Consider the following 26551-nt stretch of genomic DNA (forward strand, 5'->3'; position numbering starts at 1 on the left):
TCTTCAATATATTTATTAATGATCTTGTAGAAGGCTTGCATAGTAAAATATCAATTTTCGCAGATGACACTAAACTGTGTAAAGTAATTAACACTGAAGAGGACAGTATACTACTAGAGAGGGATCTGGATAGATTGGAGGCTTGGGCAGATAAGTGGCAGATGAGGTTTAACACTGACAAATGTAAGGTTATGCACATGGGAAGAAATAATGCAAGTCACCCGTACATACTAAATGGTAAAACACTGGGTAACACTGACATGGAAAAGGATCTAGTAATTTTAATAAACAGCAAACTAAGCTGCAAAAACCAGTGTCAGGCAGCTGCTGCCAAGGCCAATAAGATAATGGGTTGCATCAAAAGGGGCATAGATGCCAGTGATGAGAACATATTCCTACTACTTTACAAATCATTAGTCAGACCACACATGGAGTACTGTGTACAGTTCTGGGCTCCAGTGAACAAGGCAGACATAGCAGAGCTGGAGAGGGTCCAGAGGAGGGCAACTAAAGTAATAACTGGAATGGGGCAACTACAGTACCCTGAAAGATTATCAAAATTAGGGTTATTCGCGTTAGAAAAAAGACGACTGAGGGGAGATCTACTTACTATGTATAAATATATCAGGGGTCAGTACAGAGATCTATCCCATCATCTATTTATCCCCAGGACTGTGACTGTGACGAGGGGACATCCTCTGCGTTTGGAGGAAAGCAGGTTTGTACACAAACATAGAAAAGGATTCTTTACGGTAAGAGCAGTGAGACTATGGAACTCTCTGCCTGAGGAGGTGGTGATGGTGAGTACAATAAAGGAATTCAAGAGGGGCCTGGATGTGTTTCTAGAGCGTAATAATATTACAGGCTATAGCTACTAGAGAGGGGTCATTGATCCAGGGAGTTATTCTGATTGCCTGATTGGAGTCGGGAAGGAATTTTTTATTCCCCTAAAGTGAGGAAAATTGGCTTCTACCTCACAGGGATTTTTTTGCCTTCCTCTGGATCAACTTTCAGGATAACAGGTCGAACTGGATGGACAAATGTCTTTTTTCGGCCTTATGTACTATGTTACTAGAATGCTTAGTAGGTGATCAATTGAGGGTTAAAAAATAAAATAAAAATTAACTCACCTTCTCCTCTTGTTCGCGTAGTTCCCGTTCTCTTCTTTACTTCTCAAAAGATGAACTATCGGCTAGGACCTGTGGTGACGTCAGATCACATGCTCCAATCACATGGTCCATCACCACGGTGATGTACCATGTGATTGGAGCATGTGATCTGACGTCACCAAAGGTCCTTTAGCCCACAGCTCATCATTAAAGAAGTAAAGAAAAGACCGGGAACTACGCGAACAAGAGGAGAAGGTGAGTTAATTTTTTTATTTTTTTTTAACCCTCAATTGATCACCTACTAAGCATTCTGTATTCAGAATGCTATTATTTTCCCTTATAACCATGTTATAAGGGAAAATAATAACATCTACACAACACCTAACCCAAACCTGAACTTCTGTGAAGAAGTTCGGGTTTGGGTACCAAACATGCGTGATTTTTCTCACGCGAGTGCAAAACGTATTACGATTGCGGGTGTTCCCGCAACGCACCCGCATATTTTCCCGCAACGCCCGTGTGAAAGAAACGTTAGTGTTCCTACATAGTAATTATGCCCCCTTAGTGCTCCCACACAGTAGTTATGCCCCCTTACAATAATGGTGCACCCTTACAATAACGTTGCCCCCTTAGTGTTAATAAAATATAGCAATATAATACTCACCTTGCCCCATTCCCCTGATGAGCGGATCCCACTGTGCTCTCCCCAGCTGCAGGTGTGATAAAGTAACGTCATTGCAGTTGCTGGGCTCTTGGACTCTCCTGCAAAGCTCAGCATATTCGACATTACTACATTGTGCCTGCTTCTGGGGAGAGCACAGGCCAATGAGTGGTGAAGCAGGGACCTGATACAGTTACAGCTGAGATGGGGACATACCTCAGCCGTCCTGGGACCAAAGGACAGCAACCAAAATCTAGGACTGCTTTGCTGGAGCTCGAATGTTTGGGAAGTATGAATAATATCTGTTTGTTAAAACAGATATTCCCCTTTAAATACCAACACCTCTGAGCTACCTCATGGAGCACATCTAGGAAGATGTTATAAAGTATAAAAAGAAATGAACGTATAAATCGTATGCCATTTGTTATATATATTTAAATGGTCACTGCACTTTCAACAAGCTTTGTATAAATCAATAGTACAGGGGACTATAATAAAACTATATATAATATAACTTATCAAAGGAAAATGCCTTGTTGTACCACTAACCGCTCAATCCTCCTCTTCCCTCCACTTTCCATAGACTTCTATAGGCAGCATGCAATCTGATCTATCAATAAACTGACCATCTGACTAAGGCCTCATGCACACAACAATTTTTTTCCCCGTTTACTGGCCGTTTTTTGCGTTCCGTATACGGTACCATTCATTTCAATGGTTCTGCAAAAAAAACTGAATGTACTCCGTATGCATTCCGTTTCCGTATTTCCGTTCTAACATAGAACATGTCCTATTATTGCCCGCAAATCACGTTCCGTGGCTCCATTCAAGTCAATGAGTCCGCAAAAAAAAAACGGAACACATACGGAAATGCATCCGTATGTCTTCCGTTTTCGTTCCGTTTTTTGCTGAACCATCTATTGAAAATGTTATGCCCAGCCCAATTTTATCTATGCAATTACTGTATACGGTATATGCCATACGGAAATACGAAACGTAAAAACGGAACAGAAACGGAACAACGGATCCGTGAAAAACAGACCGAAAAACACTGAAAAAGCCATACGGTCGTGTGCAATAGGCCTAAGGCCTCATGCACACGACCGTTTTTTTTCCGTTTAAGTTCCGTAAACTGTCCGTATACTGTACCATTCATTTCAATGGGTCCGCTCAAAAAACGGAATGTACTCCGTATGCATTCCGTTTCCGTATTTCCGTTCAAAGATAGAACATGTTCTATTATTGTCCGCATAACGGACAAGGATAGGAATGTTCTATTAGGGGCCAGATGTTCCGTTCCGCAAAAAACAAAATGCACACGGATGTCATCCGTATTTTTGTCGGATCCGTTTTTATATATATTTGGCCTTTAGTGTCTATAAAGTGTCTACCAGTATATGTGATAAATCAGTAAATAAGTCTAGTTAATGAAGGTACATGATAGTTGAATGTGAAACAATATAATTCATTTTATCATTTAAAATATATTAAAAACGATACTTCAAAAAGCTAATTCTTTAAGAAATTTCCAAGAAAGGAAAATCAAAATTTACTGAATCTATTATTACTTTTAAGGAACACTAAGGTTCAATAGAAGTGACATGCTACCTTGCAGGATATGACATTGCCATCCCTCATCACTGAAGCAGGTGGTACCAGATGCTGGTTTACAATTTGAGAGGTTGGCATCTGCCCAAGAGGCGAAGAAGTGAACAGAATTTGGTGTTGCTGAGGTATCATTCCAGATCTCAGATGGATTCCTTGTTCCTGGGGATCGCTCTGTTGTACATGGTTAAGGCTCACAGAAACAACCTGAGGCTGGTGAAACTTCTGGTAGAAAAGTTCAAACATTGTAATTAATGTTTTAAATTAGTACAAAAAAATGACAAATATCTGAAAATATAAATGAAATTTACACATTACACTAAGCTTGTCTTGTCTGTATAACATTACATTGTTTGTGCATAAAGATCACAAACTTAAATCACAAAGTTAAAAGCCTCCATGTTTCCATGTTTTTTGTGTGTATGGTGGTGACCAATTGTTAACCCTTTCAGGCCCGGAGTTGTTGTTTTTTTGCTATTTCGTTTTGCCTTCCCAGAGCCATAACTTTTTTATTTGTCTGTTCACATAGCCATATGAGGGCTTGTTTTTTGCAGGACTAGTTGTACTTGCCAACGCCACCATTTAATATTGTTTGATGTAGTGGGAAGCGGGAACAAAATTCCAAATGGGATGAAATTGCTATTCCACCACAGTTTTACGGGTTTGAAATTTACGACATTTGATGTGCGACAAAACTGACCAGTTACTTTTATTCTACAGGTCAGTACGAATCTGGCGATACCTTATATGTATAATTTTTCTTGCGTTTTGATAGTGATAAAAAAAATTTATAGTGGGAAAAAAAATATCTGTTTTATTTTTTTGTCGCCATATTTTGACCCCTATAACTTTTTTGGTATTATGTGTATGGAGCTGTATGGCGGCTCATTTTCTGTGGGGTGATCTGGACTTTTCATTGATACCATTCTGGGTGTGTATGACTTTTTAATCACTTTTTATTAATTTTTTTTGTAGAAAATGAAGCGACCAAAAACGGCGAATTGGCCATTTGGACGCTTTTTTTCCCGTTTTGCTGTTTGCCGTATGGGGAATATATTTTTATACTATGGGAGTTTTGGGAAAAGGGGGGTGATTTGAATTTTTATGTTTTTTTTATTTATTTTTTTAAAACTTTTCATTATTATAATTTTTTTTTTACACTTTTTTATAGTTCCCATAGGGAACTATAACATGCAATCATCTGATTGCTATTATCATAGACTCCAATGCACTTGCATCGGAGTCTATGATGATTTTACTACTTTCCCATGGAGTCCTATTACAGTCAAGGGCTCCATAGGAAATTCTATGCAGCAGCCTCCTGTCATTCATAAAGACAGGGGCTGTTGCATACACGCTCCGTCTCCTCCGATCGCCACACAGGAGAGCCGGAGAACCACCGAAAGTGCGCACTTTCGGTTTCAGCGTGCTCAGATGCCGTGGTCAGTCATTACTGCCGGTTGCGGACATGAACCACGGGTGTCTGCTAAAAGAAGCAGGCAGCCACCCACGGCTATGGCGCCCGCAGCGGGCAGGAGCGGGCACCATCTTTAAACACCGCCCAGCGCCGAACATGTACGGCGCTGGGCGTGAAGGGGTTAAATATAAGTGTATAGTGAACTAAGAAAATGTCTACATGAATAGCCTTTTGGTTTGTAGTGTTTTAGTTGCATTTTAGGGGTCATTATTAAGGTATAAGCCTCAAGCACACGACCATAGCAGATCCATGCCCATATTGTGGCCCGCAAACCTTAAGTCTGCAATATATACGGGCACCGGCCCGTGTGTTCACCGTATCACAGATGCTGACCCATGCACTTGAATGGGTCTGCAATCTGGAAGATACGGTGCGGAGGCACGGAGCGGAAGGCTAAGGAAGCACTACATTCAAGTTGAATGGGTCTGCATTCGTCAGTGCCGGCCATACGGATGATGCACGTTCATTGGGGACCGCAACTTACTGTCCCCAGTGCTGGCACGGGCAGCACATGTTCGTGTGAATGAGCCCTAAGGCTTCGGTCACATCACTGTTCAGCCTTTCTGTTCTCCTGCTCTGTTATAGGAGCAGGAGAACGGAAAGGACGGATTTGGCGCATACCTCAGCTGAATGGAACCTAAGGACCCCATAGACTATAATGGAGTCCGAAAAGCAAAAAAGACCCAGGGTGTCCCAGGGAGGGGCGAAGGACAGTGCCCGCCCAATACGACCACACAGGGCACCCAAAAAGAGGTAACTCGGCACAAGCTCCCGAGTACAACAGCAGAAACACAAGAGAATGGAGCTCATAGTACCAAAGAATAAAAATGTATTTTATTGAAACATGATTAAAATTACATGAATGAAAAAACCAATAAATGTGATGCCATAAGCAAGGTAAAATAAGAGCAGTGGACAGAAAAGAAAGAGCGCCACCCTGGGAGAGCACATGAGTCAAAAGTACAACATGTATATATAGATCATAGAAAAATACTGGGTGCAGTGCCCAAACTATGAAAAAGAGCAATGAGACTAATGTACATAGGTGAGTCAGTAGTCAGCGAGAAAACCCCACGTGGCAGTGAGACATGGTATGTTGAACAAATACAATGTAAGAGGTAAACAACAGACCAACCATAAAGACCAGGTGTAATGAGACACCAAGGTCGTATTACCAGGGAGGGAATGGCTAGACCAGGGCTCACCTAAAAAGGACCGTGTGCTGAATTACCCAGGATGGCGAAAAGAAAGAAAAGAAATTCCACTAAAAATGCATTAAAAAACACCAAATGGCCGCTTTCACAGCGTTTTAACAATCTATATATAGCCCGGATTTTATGTACTGGAATCCAGCACTAATGTTAAAGAATATAACTATTCACATGGGTGTATAATTTCCATCAGTATTTGAAATTCACAACATGTCCTAGTTTTGTCCGTATTTGTTTCAAAATATGCACATCACAGTCTATGGGAGTGCATAAAAAATGCAGAAAGAAGGTAATACGCATGCAAATCCTGAAGCAATGGTATATCAATGGTATATCAGATCTTTATTTCTGTTTATTTTTAAAATGGGGAAAGGGGGTGATTTGAACTTTTTTTGTTTTACTTTTGTACTTTTTCACTTTTTTTAAATCTTTATTTTTAGTCCCCCTAAGGGACTTTAACATGCGATTCTCTGACTGCTTCTCCCGTAGACTGCAATGATTTACTGTGCTCCTATCAAGCCCTGCCACAAGCAGTGACAACAGGCCAGAGAGTCTTCAGAAGGCCCAAGGCAACCAAACGGCTGCTTCAATCTCAGTGCGGAGAAGCCGTACAGTCCTCGGGAACACAGCGCTCAGACCACTCAGATGGGGTGGGCGCAACTGACCATTGCGTCTGAGGGGTCAAATGTCCATGATCAGCGTTATCACTGGTATTGGATTCTGTGTAAAACAGCAGGCACATAGTGGCTTAGGCACCCGCACATACTATAGTATGTGAATATATTTTAATGCTGGCAGAAAACTGGAGTGTGTTGACACTTACCTGTAAATTAGGATCCTGAACCACACTGAGCTGCTCCTGGATCTTTTGAAGCTCTTCCTGCTGCCACCTTATGTTGGCCTGGATATTCAGTCTCCTCTGTTCCAGCTGATTTTTGATGGTCTGGAGCATGCCATGTGCAGAAAACTAAGAAGGTAAAACTAATTTTAAGCATGGAAGTTGTCTCTTATAATAAAAACATTAGTATTAGTTCTCACATAGAGATGGTGCTTAGTTTTGGTGTGAAGTGCAATCAGAGCAGTAGAGGGATGTTCTTTTTACATCACAGTCAATGACCAAGCATCCTAAACCCTGGTCTTTTAGTGAAAGTCATACAGTGGAGGGGGGATAGAATGGTTGTTTCCACCAAAAAGGAAAATATAGAATTATACAGAATTATCACAGTAAGTGACGGCAGTATTCTAAGAATTGCTCCTTCGCAATAATCAAATCACAAGGTGTACTGCTGATAGGATCCCAGCACTCAGCTGTAATGTGTGCGAACATGGCAATAAGTTCCAAAATAGGACAATGTAAGTATTACGCCTTATCTATTGGAATTAGTAAGCTGTCTGTGTAAAGCCTCCTTCATACGTCAGTGTTTTGGTCAGTGATTTCCATCAGAGATTGTGACTCGCCAAAACCAGGATTGGAGCCTCCACAGACATAAGATATAATAGAAAGATTAGGGAATGGAAATTCCCTAATCGGATATATGAAAATGAGCATTTAATACTAGACAACCTCTTTAGGGACTTATCACACTTGACCCTACAAAGAAGCTTCATTGCTTGACATGAAATGCATTTGTGCATTCTACTATCACATACTTACCGGTCCGCGATCCCACGCCAAGGCCAGGCTCTAGGCGGTCATGTCATCCCCAGGTTACTTCCAGGGCCTGGTCCCACGATACCAATCGGATTCTGCACCGCCCCTGCTCATCCAGGAAGTTGAGTATTTACACAAGCTTCTGCCATTTGCAGTTGCCTGTGTTTGGTGTTTTTTCCTGACCCTCACTAGCGTTGATCTGATGGATCATTCTGACCCTGATCTGGCTTGGATTCCTGACTACATTTCTGGATTCTGATTTGGCCTCTGGCATGCTCTCCTGGATTTGGACTTCGGCTTGGTATTGACTCTGCTCCACTGAACTGGTATTTCTGACTTCGGCTTCTAACTTGACCCTGTCTTGCTTAACATTTTGTACCCTGACGTGACCTCCAGTGTTTTGACCAGGCTAGCCTGACTATTGATCCTGGCATCTGCTTTTGTCCCTTGTACCTGTCTGTCACTATGTTTATTGTTTTTGTCCTTGAATTTTTCCCTTTAAGGCCCAGCACTTAGTTAAAGGGTTTTTTCGGGTTCAGAGCTGAACCCGAACATATCCCTATTTTCACCCAGAAAGCCTCCCTGACTTGATCATCAGAGCAGTTCATGCTCTGATGCTCTCCTTTGCCCTGCGCTAAATCGCGCAGGGCAAAGGAATTTTCTGGAGTTCCGGTGATGAACTGGTCTGCCAGGTGGAGGCATCCGCCCAGCCGTGAACCCGGTGACATCACTGGCACTGATTGGCGGGCTTTAGTGCTGCTCTAGCCTGTAAAACGGTAAATAAAAGAGCCCTTGCCCTGCGCGATCAAGCGCAGGGCAAGGGAGAGCATCGGAGCATGAAATGCTCCGATGCTAACATCAGCGGGGCTGCCTGGGTGAAATTATGGGTATATCCGGGTTCAGCTCTGAACCCGGACAACCCCTTTAAAGGAGTTATCCCATGACTAATGTAAAAAATTTAAATCAGACATCATATAGCACATGACAATCCCTATCTAACAAAGCTAGAACCAGTCCTGTACCTCGCCACATTCATTGCTCTGCTACATTTATATTACACTGACTGCTCAAGAGGAGTGTAAGGGGGTGTGTCCATTCTGTTGCAGCTCTCTCCCTATCACAGCTCAGGAGGCAGTTGACGGATGAAACTGAGCATGTGCAGCCATCTCAGTAAGCCGGACAAAGAAATAAACAGCAGGTGGCTCTACACAGATACATTTTATTGAATAACTCAGTGGCTATACTAAAGCATTTAGATCCAGGTGCTGATTTTAAAACTGTAGAAGATTTTTAGTGGGACAACCCCTTTAAGTAGGGACTACTGTCCAGTTGTGGTCCACCATTTAGAGCAAGTAGGGACAGTGGTAGGAGAAGTTCTAGGGCTCACAGTTTCCTACTCGTTATATCCACATTGTGCATCTGCAACTGATCTCCACAGAATGCTACCACTTAAATGCTACCAGTCCTCTCGGTGCTGTCACCTACCTGGGAAATTGGAGCTTGCTCGCTTTGCAGTGGATTTTCCTGCACCAACTGTTGCTGGATATCACATTGTTGAGCTAGTACTGAGGTCTATAACAATTGAAAAACATTATAAAATGCATCTCCATGAACAAAACACAGGGGCACAGATATCAAACACCCTAAACCATTTTTTTGCTGTAAAAAATTAGCCCAATTTGGAGCAAACCCAACTACAGCAAACATTTGTGACTTTTATTTTAGGGGGTGGGGGGTTTGTGCCACACTCGACATTTTTAAAAAAGTGGGCAGTCCAGAGTGATCCCTAGAAAAACAGGTGTAAATTATACCTGAAATCTACACCAGCTCCTAGCTGGCGTAGATGTAAGTTCAGACGCATGGATGGTCCAAGATGAGCCTCTTAATAACTGTGGTGCACCTGACATCAGTGGACCACAGATTAAGACCAGCGTGCTAGTGAACATAATATAATATGTAATACCTGTAAATACACACAGCAGTCTGAGGCAAATTGATATTAAATTTAATGGCCCATTATGATGTTATAATGTTTTCAGTTCTCCAGTTTAAGATGACGCACTTAATCTATTTGACCTCAGCAATCAGAAGATCATTTTATCTGAATTTCACTGAAAACAAAACTCCTCAAAAATATAAAAAATATCTATACTTGCTATTGCATTATGGTTTATATGGTTTATATAGTAGCTATCAAAACATATATGCTAACACGTCTATGCTCATGGAAGATAGAAGCCAGAAGGCTCCAACAGTTGTAAATCTCATGGAAGAGAAGCTGAAAATTCTAGTATCTGCCTGGCAAGGACAGAATTACAGCAGAATGAAAATAATCATAAGTAAAATAAAATAATTGAAGAACTAAGCCAAGGCACAATAGAAAACATATGCAAAACATGTGCAGCAATATTAATTTTACTGACAAACATTCTATTGAAACTTTTGTGATATAGAAAAAAAACAAGAAGCCTAAATGCCAATACCTCATTATATTTTTAAAGGGGTTGTCCAAGTTAAATAAAAACTCAGGCAGCCTCTGTACATATGCTAAAATAACAACTGCCGCTTCCAGTGATGAGCTCCGGTCCTCCCTGTTTTTCTTGCTGCAGCGGTCACTGCTGCCGTCAATCACTGGTTTCAGCAGTGGTGTCCCGTGTACTGTGGAGGCCAGTGATTGGCTGCACGGTGACCTGTGCACATGGAATATTACCAATGCAGCCAGAAAGATGCCGTCAGTTGCAGGGAGGCCAGGAGCACAGTGCTGAAGAAAAGGTGGGAATATGGATTCTTTTGTTATTTTATCACATTTACAGGGCCCTGAATTTTTATTTAACTTGGATAACCCCTTTAAGAACTTTATTGTTGTCTCATCATACTGGAATACTACAGATTCATACCTGGACTGGGCTGAGCCGATTCATTCTTTGAAGTTGAACATCATGCTGCCTACCAGAAACTCGTTCAAATGACTTAACGTCTGAGGTCTGCTTTGAAGGTGTTGCTGTTAAAATAGTAATATAAATGAAAGACGTATTTGTGTATGACTATTCTTGACTGGTGTTTTACAGTTAGTTTCATTTTATGTTAAAAGTATCTGCAAAGACTAATGGCTTTTATTTCATAGAGGGGATGAGATACTCAGTTGGGCAAATTAACTAACCCTGCAGTTGATGTAAACCTAGGCCCAGTAGATATGCACCAAATTTATCACTGTGGCTCAGGCTGGATGATAAATGTGGTGCATGACTAGATGCTTACGTCTAACTTGTCCATCTGGCTTAATGGGGTAGATTTATCAAAATTGGTGCAAAGAATTCCACCTTTCTTTTTTCAGAGCTCCTTACATCAGTTTGATAAATCTCCCCCAGTGTGTGGTATACTACACATGGAATCAGCATAGGCACAGCGCCTCTAAAGAATTTAGGCTACGGCTACATGTCACCATCAATCCTGCTGGCAGCTTCAGTGCAGCACCAGTATAAAGTGCACATCACACGAGTTAGGCAGCCTGCCTGCTGCTTTGACCTCTATTTGCAATACCAGGAGGAAAGGATGAATTCCTGGTCTTTTACTTTTCTCAAGAATTTTCTCAGTGGAAAAAGAAAGGGTTATGGAATCTGGCCCGGCTATTCACCGGAAAGAACTTTAAAAATGATCCAACTACTACAAAAAGGTATCCACAGTCAAGACATGTGGTGGAATCTCAAACCAGGCTTATTCCTCTGGAATGTGTGTCCCATTTACTATTAGATTTCACAGTGGCATCTCCAGCAGTCAAGGGTGTTATTTCTAAAAACTATCATTGCCTGCTTGTCGAATTTTTGCGAGACTTCCCCTTGGGAATGCGAGCACAATGGGAAGTTGATGTGGGTAATATAACAAATGCACAATGGGATAGCATATGACTATGAACATAGGGTTACTATTCTGGGTATACAGTGACTGCTGTATAAAGAGAGGAAAATGGTGGCAGCTCGCTGGATACAACCTTCTCCTCCGACTGAACCCGAATACATTTCTCTTATGAACGCCATTATTGGCTTGGAAAAAAGTATTAACTTGAAAATCTTTACAAATCTTGACTTACATGCAGGTTCTGCAGCTTCAGAAGATTTATGTGAACTTCTTAAGGAAACAGTGGGGGAACAACTGCGACTGAGTTGTGAGGCACTAACGTTAAGCATATTAAAATGCTTTTCACTGTCCACGCTTAGGCTTTTGTCCTAAAAATATGTTTTAAAAAAAAGAAACAAAATTAGCATATATTGGCACTATCCTTCCACAAAGGTCTTACTCTACTACCTTCAGTCATTTTGATTATTTGTGAATGTGTGTTAAAGGCTATAAACACCTCTGATTTGTTTCACAGTTCATTTGCTTCCTAAATGCAAAATTGAGCAACTTTCTAAGTTAGTGTAAATCCTTGACCTAACTGGTGGTACTGCTGAATATGACATAAATCATCAGAGCACTACTGTTTGTAATAGCTCTTCCTCTCTTCTCTCAGCTTTAGAGAAAGCAGCAGGGAGGGGGTGAGTTTATACATGGCAGATCAGAGTGTAGATGGGAGGTAATGAATCCAAGATGGGCAGCTCACACAGACTGTAGATAGGGAGCAAGGCATACACAAGGCAGTTTGCAAAAGGAGGCAGACTCACATACGGGGAGATTAATCAAGACTGGCATATGCACACAGCAGTCTTGATCTCCCTGTACTGGCGTGAGATGAGCCTAATTTATTAAGATGCCTCTTAAATAAATTAGGCACATTTCTGCCCTGCACCAGAAACTGAAGTCTAGACCAGCCAGGGGCTGGCGCAGACTTCAACGATAACATCCACTAGTTTCTGTTGAAAGTTATAGTAAATTCAGCAGGCTACGTGAAGTCTCACCCCTCCCACTAAGCCACCCTTTTATCACCAATTCGGAAAAGTGTCAAGAAACCTAAAAAGCCACAAATGATGGCACACATATGGCATAAACTCTTCAATGAATGTCCCTCATTGGCTATGTAGAAGTGAAGTGAGAAATCAGACCAACCACAGAAAATTGCAGGGGGAGCTGAATCACATGCTCTTTAGTATTGGTGACTGACAGTACAAGTGAGAGGTGATCCCTCATGTGCTGTAGGGGAAAGCAGCAATAAAGTTGTACTGATGCATGAAAGATAGTGAAGACAGCAGCGTCCTGGACACACAGACTACAGAATTATCTGGAAGTAGGAGCCAGTTGCTAAATTAATATTCTACAATAAATGTAAATAACCGTTATGAATTTTGAAAATGATGAGAGAGAAGTTGTAGGAGAAATTCTTAACTATTGAATAGAGACTGATTAAAACAATGAAGCCTATATCGACAAATAATGCAGAGTGGTTATTAGTCAAGTAGCTATTACATGCTCCTACTATGGGAAATAATAAATTAATGGGAACCAACTATAGACAACTTAATCACTTTTCAATATTACTTCTGCAAAGAAAAATCTATCACTAAACTTCTTACATTTCACTTGCTACAGAAAACCAAGAGGCACATCTAGCTACAGTATCTGTTGTATCTTCTACAACAGCAGATGGCATGCCGCCAGTACAGCATTTACATCACTTCTGGAAAAGACAAAAATCCACCCATTGGCATTGCTGTAACATGACTACAATGGATTACTCCAATTATGTCCCTTTCTGTTTGAATGTATTTTTATTGCTGTGCAATTGCGAAAGCTACTAAGTGGGTTAAATGATTCAAGACTCAACATCAATTCGCATGTCATAAACTGCTTATACTTATCTAATTCAGTTGCCTGAAGGATAATATTCCGAACATTCTGCTTTATATAATATTTGGGTGATAAACGAATGTATTTATAACTTAAGTGAGTAGGAACAAATCACAGTAGAGCTCTGCTTTATAGCATCAGGACTTATCTGAAGATAATAAGCAAGTGACAGTTATCTGTAGGTTGAACTTACATACAGGGTTTTGCAGTGTTCTTTTGTGGCATTTTTTATATTTAGGTCAAGAACATTGTGGGCAGATGTAGCTTAAAAGTCTCTAGCAAATTGATAAACACAGTGAGGCTAATTTACTAATACTGACCAAAATTTAGGACAACAAATAGGTGGTCTAAGGCTTGATTCCCACTAGCACCCGAGAGCTCTGGCAGGCTGTTCTAGCAGGGAACAGCCTGCCGGACATCTCCGGATCCAGTATTGCTAGAAGTTGCCTGAATGCCCGCCGGCCCCATTAACCATGATAAATTCATATCTATCATAGCTTTTAGTAATGCCAAACAGGAGCTCTGAATCACTAGTGTGAAACTAGCCTAAAGATGAGCCACATTTATCAGTCACTGATACTGGAAGATAAATCTGATGCACCTTTAGACTGTCTAATCTAACTTTATACCTCCTATTAATTTTGTGCCAAAATTTAGGAGTAATTTTGATATCACAATTTAAGATCCCCCATTCTGCAAAGCCATATCTCTGCTGAGTTAAGCTACACTTGCCCAGCAAGGCACAAAAAGGGTCTAAGACAACAATAAATGTTGTGACTGTTATGTGGTCTATTAGTAAATGTTCCCCAGTGTTTTGGGTTTTTTTCTGGAATTTTTCCCATAGGCCTCACTATGGGATTTTAAAAAGTCAAGAAAAAACTGTTTTACAAATGCTTGTAAATAATTGTATGTTTGAAATGCATGAAAATAATTGTATGTTATGAAATGCAAAAAAATCTTTTTTTTTACAGGTGTGTAAAAATGTAAAATTAGAATTAGTACCTTTAGTGTGGCCGTGACAATGGCTTTTGATGAGGTATTATCCTTATTCTTTTTTTGTCTCCTTTCCACTCGAACATCTGCATAACTGCTTGTAAGAAACATAATGTTAGTTTATGGGCATGTTCCCATGATGGTATCTTCATACAGATTTTGATGTGTATTCTAGTTAGTTGTATTTGATGAGCACAGTGAGTGACATTTCCTAAACTATTTACGCCACTATTGTGGAGTAAAAAACTCGCACATTTTGGCGCACTCCATGTGTGCACCGTAATTTTTGACTTTTTGAGCTTCTTTGCACTTTTCTTACTATAACTTTTGCCAGAAAGTGGCGCCTGTAGGTGGCATAGACTTCAGTTTCTGGCACACGGCAGGGCAGAGATGCGCCTGATTTGTTAAAGAGGCTTCTGCCTCTTAATAAATTAGGCACATCTCACCTGAGTGCAGGGAGAATGACACTGGAGTATGGATGCGCCAGTCTTGATAAATGTCCCCCAGTGTCTATACTATATATATATATATATATATATATATATATATATATATATATATATATACACATATATACTATATATATAGGCAAAGATATATTTGAATAAAATGTATTGTCTAAACAACTTCATGAGACTCGAAGTTTTGAATATGTGGCACTTCACCTAGATATCCTAGCTGAAATTAAAGGGGTTTTACCATCATACACAATGGGGGAATATCATTAGGATATGCCCCCATTGTCTGATAGGTGCAAGTCCCACATCTGGGACCTGCACCTACAATGAGAACGGAGCTGGGAAATGAACGGAGGGCACACTGCGCATGCGCAGCCACCGTCCATTCATTTCTATGGGGCGCCAAAAATAGCCAAGTGCTGGCTCGCCTATTTCCGTTTGCCCTATAGAAATGAATAGGAGCAGGGGCCGCGTGTGCACGGTGCGCTCCCATTCACTTCTTTGGGAGCAGCGGGGAGCAGCGCTTGGTGGTGGACGGACCCCGGGAAATCCGGGGTCCTCCAGCCACAGCTCTCCCCGCTCCATTCTCGTTGTAGGTGCGGGTCCCAGAGGTGGGACCCACACCTATCAGACAATGGGGGCATATCCTAGCGCTATGCCCCCATTGTATGTGATGGGAATACCCCTTTAACAACATACATAAAATTATGAATCACTGCCAGTGTTTGAATTAAAAGATAAGTTACAGCCTTTCTATTTCTGCTATGTTCCTGCCTTAAACTACAGTTACTGTTACTGTGGCACTACCCTGTTCTGGCATAACTTACACCAAGATCTAGGATACAATTGTTGGCACAAATATAAAAGAGTTTTGCTAAAATGGTGCTAAATTTACTAGACGTGTTCCACATTCTCAAAATTGTTGCACAGATATACAGTATGTATACTTAACACCTTAGTGACCAGCCTGTTTTAGACCTTCATGACCAAGTGATTTTTTATCATCTTTGCGTTCCAAGAGCTGCAACTTTTTTTCTTTTTTTTTCATCAATGTAGCCATATGAGGTTTATTTTTATGCAGGACAAGTTGTAGTTTTTAATGGCACTATTTTGGAGTACACATAACTATTGTAACTGCATGTAATAAAAAAAATTTTATATAGCTATTGAGTTATTCAATAAAATCTATCTGTATAGTGACACATGCTGTTTTCTCTTTTGCTAATTTCTCTGTCCTGCTCACTGAGATGGAAGCACATGCTTCAACTGCCACCAGCTGCAGCATAAAGGACACACCCCTGAGGTAGGACACGTCCTCTAAGCTTGAAATAAATCTAATAGGGCAGTGAATGGGCAGATCTCTGGATCCATGGGAAGTACAGGGCCGTGTACTAGATTGTACTCATTTTTTACATTATTTATGGGATAACCCCTTTAACGCTTTTCAAGGGCTGATTGGAAAAAACAGCAATAACGCCACTGAGTTTTAACATTAGGCATTTTGCAGTGTTCACCTTTACATTTTACTACTTTTGCCCAATAAAATCCCAAGACCCACACTTTTTTCATTCTGTGTGAGGGCCTAATTTCTGTGTGACAACTTGTACTTTTTATTGGTATCATATTGAGCCACATAATGGTGTTCACCATAGAGGATACATTACAGACACAGGCAGGTCATTACACACACCCAAATATGTGGAGGGGATTTTATTATTACTGGGAACATAAAGGGGGTAATAATATTATTACTGGGGGAATTTAGGGTAAACATTATAACTAGGGGCACTATAATTATTATTATTATTGCTGAAGGCAATATGGGGCATTATCACTACTGGGAGCACTACTTTTTCTGCAGTATAATATTTGGTGGCATTGGGTAGCACAGCAGGATGAGGAGTTTGTTTTAAGAAGGTGGGGAGGATAATGGAAAAGTGAAGAATCTAATGTGGGGCAAACTCTGTTGAGAAAAGATTTTGTCATAGTGGTCCTTAACGAATGGACAAGATGAGGAAAGAGAACATCTGCATCAGAGGAGACGTCACTGGAAGTATGTAGGGCTGTATTCTCCTGTATGTTTGATAGTTCTGGCAGACAGTATGCTGATAGTTGAGCTGCCTCATTGCTGTGACCAGCATCTCCCTTCCTCAACCTCCTCTTCCATATCTTAGAGACTGGTGGAGGAGGAAGAGGAGAGAACTTGGCAGCTGGTCCTGGCCACCACAGAGGGGCAGCTTCTGGGGAGGTATTTTGTGCTGGTGGGGCAGTATATTGTGCTGCCTTGTGGTATTTGGTTCTGTTGGGGCAGTATCTTATCGTGTACTGTGTTATTCGGTTCTACAGCAGATGTATATATACTTCCTTAGCACAAACAAATACCACAGTGCAGAACAAAATACTACCATACCTCAGCAGAACCAAATATGACAAAGTGCAACAAGATGTTCTGCTGGGTATCATATTGTAGTGCACTATGGTATTTGGTTCTGCTGGGGAAGTATATTGTGCTACACTGTGGTATTTGGTTCTGCTGCAGATCCAAATACCAATGTGTAGCAGAATATAATGCCCCTCTATGGTATTGTTGGCCCCACCTATAGTACGTGTTAGCCCCACCTACTTGAGTTGACCACACCTACTAGTGTAGTTTTATAAAAAAAAAAGCTAGTTGTGTTGAGAAATGTTTGCTGAGCAGCTCCCCTTTGGCTTCCAGCCTAGCTGAGTTTGAATGACATATCTGTCTATCTGTGCTATTTCTAAAGAAGGTAAGACCTCCTTCACACTGCAAAGCATTCTGGCAGGCTTTTTCGGCACAGAATGCCAAGAATCAGCCAGACAAAAAACGCTGCATGCAGTGGTATTTGTCTGGCCGATTCTCTGCACATTTGTCGGATTTTGGCTGGATCTCCGCTGAACCCAATTGCAGTGGATGGGGCTGGACGGCATTCCAGCAGTGTCCTGAACAGAACAGCCTGCTGGATCTGTAAACACTAGTGTGAAACTAGCTAAAGTTAGAGACTATTGATTCATTGAGGATGAATTTTTAGGTTACATCAGCAATCAAGGAATCACAATAGTGGTATGAAACCATTGGTAAGTCTTCCCCTTGGTGTATCAAGAGATGAATCAGCACAGAACGTTGGACATAAAATAACATGGTGTTCAAGTGGAGATCAAGAGAACATGCCACCTAGGCCTAGCCGGCATGACATACTGTACCTCACAACAGAATGTGTGCATACAATAAACTCAGGCTTGGAATTCCACTGATGGTAAGTAATATAGTAATGAGTCTGAAGCCAGATCCATTGTTGACCTTTGGTAAGAAACCGATAACAGCAAGACTTTCCTTTTCCAAATTGCATTACTGTTGTAAGAAATTACATTTTTTATTTTTTTTTATAAACAAATGAATATCAATCCTTTTCAAACTACTTGGACAAAGACTATTATTTAACACATATACTTCAAATCAAATACATTCCACTGGTCATAAGGTGAAGGTTAAAAAGACTGATGGTAACTTAAGTCCTTCGGGAGCCCCTACTTTATAAACCCAATGCTACAGGCGCACTTGTATGAAAAATACCTCTAGAGACTTGCAATATGGTTTGCAAAATTTTTTGGACGTGCAATGAAGCATATGTAATACAAGGTTCCAGGGCAAAAGTTATCATTTGTAGATTCTACATTGCAGAGTGACCAAAAACCAATGGTATGATAAGTTCAGAGCACATTTATAATTTTTACTTTGTTTTGTACTAGTACACATTTGCAACACCATTCATGATTCAAAAATCTTGAATAATCCTTCATTTAAAGAGGACCTGTCACCTCTGCAGACATGTCTGTTCTTATGTTTTACCATTCATTTGTTATTTCTGCTATAAGTTATGAATTAATTGCCAGACACACCCACTACTGGTAACACCCAGCAGTACCTTTACTGCAAACTGCTAGAAAATTATTTGTAACTTGTAACTGTGTGGCTGGTACTTTCACTTTGTGTCCATCAGCTAATAACCCTTATCTCTAAACTACTAAGAGGTCATAAACACTTATTTAAGACACATAGTAATGCCATCAGTGTTTTGGTCAGTGATTTCCATCAGTGATTGGGAGCCAAAACCAGGATTAGGTATACGGTATAAGGGAAAGATCTGCACCTGTTCTGCGTTTAGAGCCACACCTGGTTTTGGCTCAAAATCACTGATGGAAATCACTGACCGAACACTGACGTGTGAATAGGGTGGCCAGAGGTCCGGTTTTAGGCCGGACAGTCCCGTTTTCAGATTCCCTGTCCTTCATCCGGCACAGGGCCTGGACGGACACAGGGATGTCCGTTTGAACAGCTCACTCTCAGCCAGCAGCACTGTGCTGTCTGAAAGTGAGCTGCAGGAAGAAAGTCACCCTCCCTACCACCCCTGCAGCTGACATGACGTTGATTTTACCTTAATTTTTTAAATCCCCGTCGGCTGCGGAGTGTGAGGGGACTTGGCCTAACCAGGGAGCCGGGAGGATGGTTTAAGTCCCTCATTTGAGGGTGGTCTGAGTGGCCACCCTACGTGTGAATGAGGCATAAGAGCTAAAATGAGTGTTTATGACATCAGAGAGAAAAGATAAGGAGCCTCTCCGCTCCCCAATTGACGGAAAAAAAGAGGGAAAATCCACAGGCAGCTAATACAGCATCTCAGCTATGTACACAAAAAAGGATTCCATATTTTTAGTACAGACTAGAGATGAGCGAATTTCATATTTTGAAATTTGTTCACACTTCGTTTGTTGGTAAAAGGTGAATTGCGTTATGGATTCCGTTACGGACCATAACGCAATTCTATGACGGAATGCATAATGGAATGCCTTTAGAGGCATTCCATCATAATAGAAGTCTATGGGCTGCAAAACGGCTCTGTCCCGTTTCCGTTATGCAGGAGAGTACTCCCCTGCATAACGGAAACGGGACGGATCCGTTTTGCAGCCCATAGACTTCTATTATGACGGAATGCCTCTAAAGGCATTCCGTTATGCATTTCGTCATAGAATTGCGTTATGGTCCGTAACGGAATCCATAACGCAATTCACCTTTTACCAACAAACGAAGTGTGAACAAATTTCAAAATATGAAATTCGCTCATCTCTAGTAAAGACCAATTGAAAAAATAATTTTTTGCTCAAAATAATTACAATGCAATAATAAAAAAATAAAATTGCCCCCAAAGGTGTAGATAGCCTTTAAAGTCAAAAGTTTGTTTCAGTAAGCACTATTCTTTTTCGTCCAAGACTCATTCAAGTGTATGGGTGCAGAAAAAACATATTTTTGCGTGTTTCATGTAGCTCCTGCAAATGCCATTTGAAAAACACACAGTCCAAGAAATGAAATAGCTATGGGCAGCAATGTGTAAATTGGATTAAAGGAAACCTGTCACCATAAAATGCAGTCCAATCTGCAGGCATCGTGTTATAGAGCAGGGGGAGCTGGGCAGATTGATATATATCCTTTGTGGGAAAAGATTTGCAAAACTTGAAATTTATTGGGAGAGATTTATCAAACTGGTATAAAGTATAAATGGCTTAGTTGCCCATAGCAACCAATCAGATTCCAACTTTCATTTTCCAAAGGAGCTCTGCAAAATGATGGGTGGAATCTGATTGGTTGCAATGGGCAACTAACCAGTTCTACTTTACACCAGTTTGATAAATCCCCCCTTTTATATTTAAACAGGACCTATAACTTCTCCTGATGTCTGTTTTAGTAACTAATTGTATGCAATAAAAATTCTGGAGCATCTTTTCTTAGAACTGTATGTTCTGCCATTCTTTTACCATTCCTGCTGGGAGTTTATGCATAAGGACACATCTGAGGGTTACCATTTGCAGGAGTGGCCCTGCATAGTCTGCTACTAGCAGGGCCACTGGCCATTTGATAAAGCGAGACAACCCCTTTAATACACTTCAGTTTATCAGCATTTCAACATGTGAATAAGAAGTTTTATAAGAATTTTTATGTAGAATTGAACTGTAGAAGTTGCACATTGTTTTTTTTAAAGAGGACCTGTAACTCCTCTGTACATGTCTGTGTAACGACCGACGACACGCACAGGGAGGAAAACAGGGAAAGCCCTGCCCAAGGGAGAGGGAAAGGTGGTGACCCCTAACTCACCTTGCGGCTGGCACCTGACTGCCCTGACGTCCCTAGACGGGTTTCTCACCCGTGCGGCGATCGCGTGCCTAAACCCTGGCTTTCCCTAATATGAGCCCTGGATAGTGAACAGGCCGGTGGGATCGCTAGTCCACACCACTATCACTAAGAGGGAAACACCAGGGAGAGGACAGACAAAACATACAAACACATACACCCAGGTGGGCGACCACAATAAACCAAAAAGGTCCAACAGGGATCTGGAGGGTAGCGTACTGGACCAACTACCAGCGAACGCAGCAACACAGCTCCAGAAGGTCAGAATAGATGTCCAGGCAGGAAGCTCTATCTCTGGCAACCAGAGAAGTGTGAGAGAGGAATATAAGGAGGTCTGGGAGTGCTGGACAAGGAACAGCTGAGGAGAAGGAGCTACGGATCCCTGAGTGAGCCAAAAGGGTTTGCTAAGCAAACCCAGAAAGCTACCATAAGGAAAACAGCCCTATCTTAAATAGAGCGTGCAGCCAACCGCTGCGACTTCCTGACCCCGGGTATAACGGAGTCAGGCGTGGTCCTCGACACCCTCGTGACAGTCTGTTTTAGCAACTACTTGCATTCCCCATATAATACTGATTCTTGAGAATCTATTCTTATAAGTTTATGTTGTACCTTTCCTTTATTATTCATGCTAGATGTTTGCCAGCAATTTGCACTGAAGGTCCAGATGGGTGTTACCAGTTAAGGGTTTGTCCATTCACAGTCAGATACTGGGAGCACTGATTGGATATTGTCAGAATGTGCAGGACACCGCCTCCCATTAGAGACACCCATCTGGACCTTCATAGCAAACTGCTAGCAATTCATTCATAACTTCTAGAAGTAGTTATAAATGAGAGTTAAAACATAGAGTCTGGCAAATATTCAAGCCAAAAGCCTATGCCTAGCAATTGTGAGAACCTGTTGTTTTGCTCATTACTTTTTTTTTACATTAGAATTCATTACAACAATCTATATTTTACAATATAGAAGATAAGCCTTTGAGTATAGATGGTTCTAAGCATTGATAGATAATAAGACCCCAACCATTGCAATCAAAGTATTTAAAATAGATGGAACCAGAGTGACAAATAATGGCATTAAAAGGGTATTCCAGTTTTAGTAAATAAATGTTATTTTTTGTATTTTATAATGAAAAGTTGTACAGTTTTCAAATACATGTTTTATATTGATTTCTCGCAGCTTTCAGGGTCTCTATTTGCTTTCATTTTATAGAAATCTTAAAGGGGTTCTCCAGGATTTTTAATATTGATGGTCTATCCTCAGGATGGGTCATCATCTGATCAGCAGGGGTTCAAAAACCTGTATTCCTGTAGATCAGATATTCTGCAGTAGGTCTGCCAACAGAACTACACAGCAAAGTCTACTGTGTAGTAGAAGGAACTTGTAATTGCAGCTGTGGTCCAAATAACTTCAGTGGGAGGAGCGCTGCAGTTACCAATTATGTATAGCTGATCAGCGGAAGTGTGGAGCGTTGGGCACTCACTGATCAAATATTTATGGCCTATCATAAGAAAAGGTTTCAATATTAACATGTGTGAAAACCCAGGACCTAACAAATGATCACCCATCCTCAGGACATGCCATTAACATCAGATTGGCCGGGCCTGAAACCCTGCACCCCCAATGACTAGCTGCCCAGAAGCTACACAGCTCTGTCTACTGACCACTGCAGCACTGCTCCCATTCATTGGGAGCAGTGCTGCTGCAACCAACCCTGTCTATTACACAACAGCATTCTACAACTGTGCATCTTTGAATCCTATTTCTGCACTCAAGACACTTTTGAACAGCCGATCAACATCAGTAAGGTGCCAGACTGAGCTCATGACTTTTATTAACAGGCGTTTCTTCAGATCCATGGTATAGAGGAGCAAAGACACAAACATATTTTTATTTTCTAGAATTAGATTACTTACAATGTTCGTGACACTTGGCTAATATCTCTAGGTCATCTACATGATAGTAATCATATCCTGATGTGCCAAGAACTTCAATAGGTAAGTATCCTATGATTGGTGGAGCCCTATATAGAACAAAAAATGCTTAAAGGGTAAGTGGTAGAGTCCATAGATGCACCCCATTCTGCATTCTGTTTTTAGGCCATTTCAGACAAGATGTTCAACATTCATTTTGTACAACAAAGATTGTTTTTTAAAGAAAGTAAAAGAATATTACCTGGTTTGGGGGTTACTCTAGCATTAGATAATTGAAACTGATACTGTATTCATTACAATACAAAATGAAGATCTATTTCACAACTTTAATTGGGCTGTCCAGGATTTTTATATTGATGGCCTGTCCCCTGGAGGTCCGACACCACACAACCCTATTGCTCAGCTGTTCCGAAGTTATTCCGGTACTAACCAGCTCTGTTCATTACATAGAGGATAGAGTGGTGCAGTTTAGATGCTGGAACTACTTCAGAAGAGCTGATCAACAAGGTAGCGGAACGTCAGATCACAGTAATCAGATACTGATGGCCTATGCTCAGGACAGGTCATCATTATAAAAATCTTTGATGACCCCTTTAAGAGAACAGAAATTCAGTGTCTGGAATTTCTGGTTTAGCCAAGTATAAAAGCATAGGTTGACAGGAATATCAGTGCTGTGGTCCATGCACTTATACTCACCTGTGGTCAAGAGATAGAAATTTCCACTCAAGACTATGCCTTGATGTAAATTCTTCAAATGATTCCTCAACAGTACAAATTTCCTGACAATTAAAGAACCAAGCATTAAGTCACACAGTTTACTTTTAATCACACAAAATAAGCTCAAGTTATTGCCGTGTGATACATAAGCAATAGCTGAATATCAACCAACACCACGTGTCATCAATCTTAGATACCTGCAAATCCCATTAAGGTATTTTCTAGGATTCACTCATACTCACTTTTTCTTCTAACCAGGTTCCTTCTACACTGAGTCAAAAACAAATATAATATCAAAGATTCTATTTGTAAACCAAAAGTTTATAGTTAAAGGGAACCTGTCACATTGTTCATGCATTCCTATCTTTGGCAGCATGGTATAGCGCAAGAGGAGCTGAGCATAGGATATATTGTTTGTTGGGAAAGATTCAGTAGGACATAATATTTTCATTTACCGTAAATCTCTACTTTTTGTGAACATAGGAGTCCAGTGGCAGTCCTATTGTCACGGATTAGAGTGGGGGTAACTCTAATCCGTGTGATGTTAACTTAAATGGAAGCTGCTTGACCAGGACAACAGATTTAGGGAGCAGGTCACCTCCTATCGCATCCCTAATCTGACCCTGACTCCTATCTGTATGAGCCGACCTTTGATGGTAGGAGGGCTCATACTCAGGAACCTCGCTTCCCTACTAACCCTGGACGGATCCCTGAGCAAGGAGCAGGATAAGACAACCTGTTCCTCCTGGATACGGACGAACAGGAGTCTAAACTGGCCAAGCTGCCTGAAACGAGAAACATAAACAGCCTATGGATATGGCAGGAGATTGAAAAGCACTTCCACACCTACCTGCCACAGAAACACTGACTGGATCCCGTGCTAACAAGCTGATGTCCACACCCAAACATAACAGGACACAGCACACACACATAAACACACAGGAACCCAGATCCATAGCTGCAAAAATAACAGACACCACATAAACATAAAATAACATCAATACATAGGTTTATGACCACAAGGGTGGCCCTCACTGGCAGATGGTATTAGAGATCAGGAGGATGCCTCCAGCTTACTACAAGACTGGAGTACCCCTCAGCTTCAGGTCTCCACAGAGGCTTTATAGCCCAAAGTGGCCACACCCACACAGACACACACTGGAGAGGGAATTAACCCTTCCAACAGCAACCAGGGAAGTGAAACCACTTAAAGGGGAATACACACACAATAAACACACTGGAGCTGTTACCGCCGGCAACGACATGCGTGGCAACCATGTCCTAGGAAACAGCCAGAAGGCCGAGACACTGCCACCACATGTACACAAATCCACACGTTGCCACGGACAACCGCAAGTGCAGGAAAGTCTCACAGTACACACATACAACAACCTCGTGCACAACAAACAGGGAAAGTGCACACATACAAAGAGAGGTTGCCAGGTGCTACCGCATGCCCTTCACAGCAAGCTGCCTAGCAACAGCTCAGGCTGCTACACTGTGAATATAATCATGTTGCCAGCGGCAACCACATGTGAGGTAACATACCAGCAGTCCTCACCATGTGGTTGACAACAGACCAAGCCGCAGGCAACTGCATGCGGGGAAGTCACGACCATGACCATGGTCGTGACACCTATTCAGTGACTGACAGCTGTCTCAGACATAGCTGTGTAAGATGTAGCTTTCAATCAATAAGTAACACTTTCTACTGGTGTAGCTGTAGTTTAATTTAAAGAGTCTTCTTAGCAAAGCTCTAAATAAACGTTGCTAAGGAGTCTGTCTTCAGTCAGATGGGAGAGGCTATGGGCAGCAATAGGGCACATGTACACAGTCAGGAACTATGGTAGTGACAAGGGTCAGACTGGAAGACTCTGTATTTTACACAAAAGTTGTCTTCAGCTATCAATAAAACTCTGAAGACTGACTTTCCTTAACAACACTTTCAGAGCTTTGCTAAGAAGACTCTACACCCTGTTTTCTAGAGCAAAGAAACATCTTTCCCTAATGAAGTGTATGAACTGAAACAATAGTTACACTTTAAGTATAGGAAACATCATTAATTTAACTGAATAACTGACAAGTTATACAGAATTTTTTCCCAAAAAACGATATATCAGTCTACTCAACATCTATTGCTGTATAACATGGTGCTCGCAAATCAGACATGTTCAAGCTGAAAGGTTCCTTTAATGGGAATTTCCTGGCAAAATGAAAAGTCAGTTAGTCATTTCTACTGTTGAGTCAGAATAGGATGCTTTCATAAGGTTCTCTGTTCTATCTCAAAGGGGAAATTCTGAGCAGGGGATCCCAATCTATAATGTCCATATGGACCAGAGTCAGCTTCATGAGATAAACCTTTTCAAGTGATATCTTTTATTGGTTAAACTGATTATGCAATATTTATTTAAGACAACAAAAAGAAACCCTTCATATTATGTTTTGGAATCTATCAGATGCATTACTACTTGTCAAAAGAAATTTAATCAATAGGTATATTATAAGGTGTACCCATCACATTGCAGTCCAACTCAACTTTGAACACATAGTAAACATAATACTGGGTAAGATGCCATCACTCACCTTTAAGAATTGTGGTGTTGCAAGTCGAACTGTAGCAATGAAGTAGACCTGTTTACCAAGCTGTGCCCTGTATGTTCTGGAAACAGCCCCTTCAAAGCCGTTACATGAAGAAAGAGGCACTGAAATGATAACATAGATATATTATGCAGGTCGCGTGCATGCACATTACACAAAC

General features: G+C 41.1%; 1 protein-coding gene across 9 annotated transcripts in view; it reads right to left on the reverse strand.

Annotated features, from left to right (window-relative positions):
- Positions 1-26551, reverse strand: part of NPAS2 (neuronal PAS domain protein 2) — a 168102-nt gene that overhangs the window by 13922 nt on the left and 127629 nt on the right. For 8 of the 9 annotated variants that reach the window (XM_040425044.1, XM_040425043.1, XM_040425041.1 and 5 more), the window contains 10 exons: positions 26377-26495; positions 23773-23855; positions 23059-23165; positions 18166-18313; positions 14495-14579; positions 11802-11937; positions 10612-10715; positions 9200-9286; positions 6887-7030; positions 3379-3600 (listed from right to left, as the gene is read on the reverse strand). In XM_040425044.1, coding sequence (XP_040280978.1) covers positions 3379-3600; positions 6887-7030; positions 9200-9286; positions 10612-10715; positions 11802-11937; positions 14495-14579; positions 18166-18313; positions 23059-23165; positions 23773-23855; positions 26377-26495 — 1235 coding nt within the window. The remainder of the gene's footprint in view (positions 1-3378; positions 3601-6886; positions 7031-9199; positions 9287-10611; positions 10716-11801; positions 11938-14494; positions 14580-18165; positions 18314-23058; positions 23166-23772; positions 23856-26376; positions 26496-26551) is intronic. The other variant, XM_040425042.1, reaches the window with a different exon arrangement.

Source organism: Bufo bufo, chromosome 3 (genome assembly GCF_905171765.1).
Source record: "Bufo bufo chromosome 3, aBufBuf1.1, whole genome shotgun sequence".
Classification (NCBI taxonomy): Eukaryota; Metazoa; Chordata; class Amphibia; order Anura; family Bufonidae; genus Bufo; species Bufo bufo.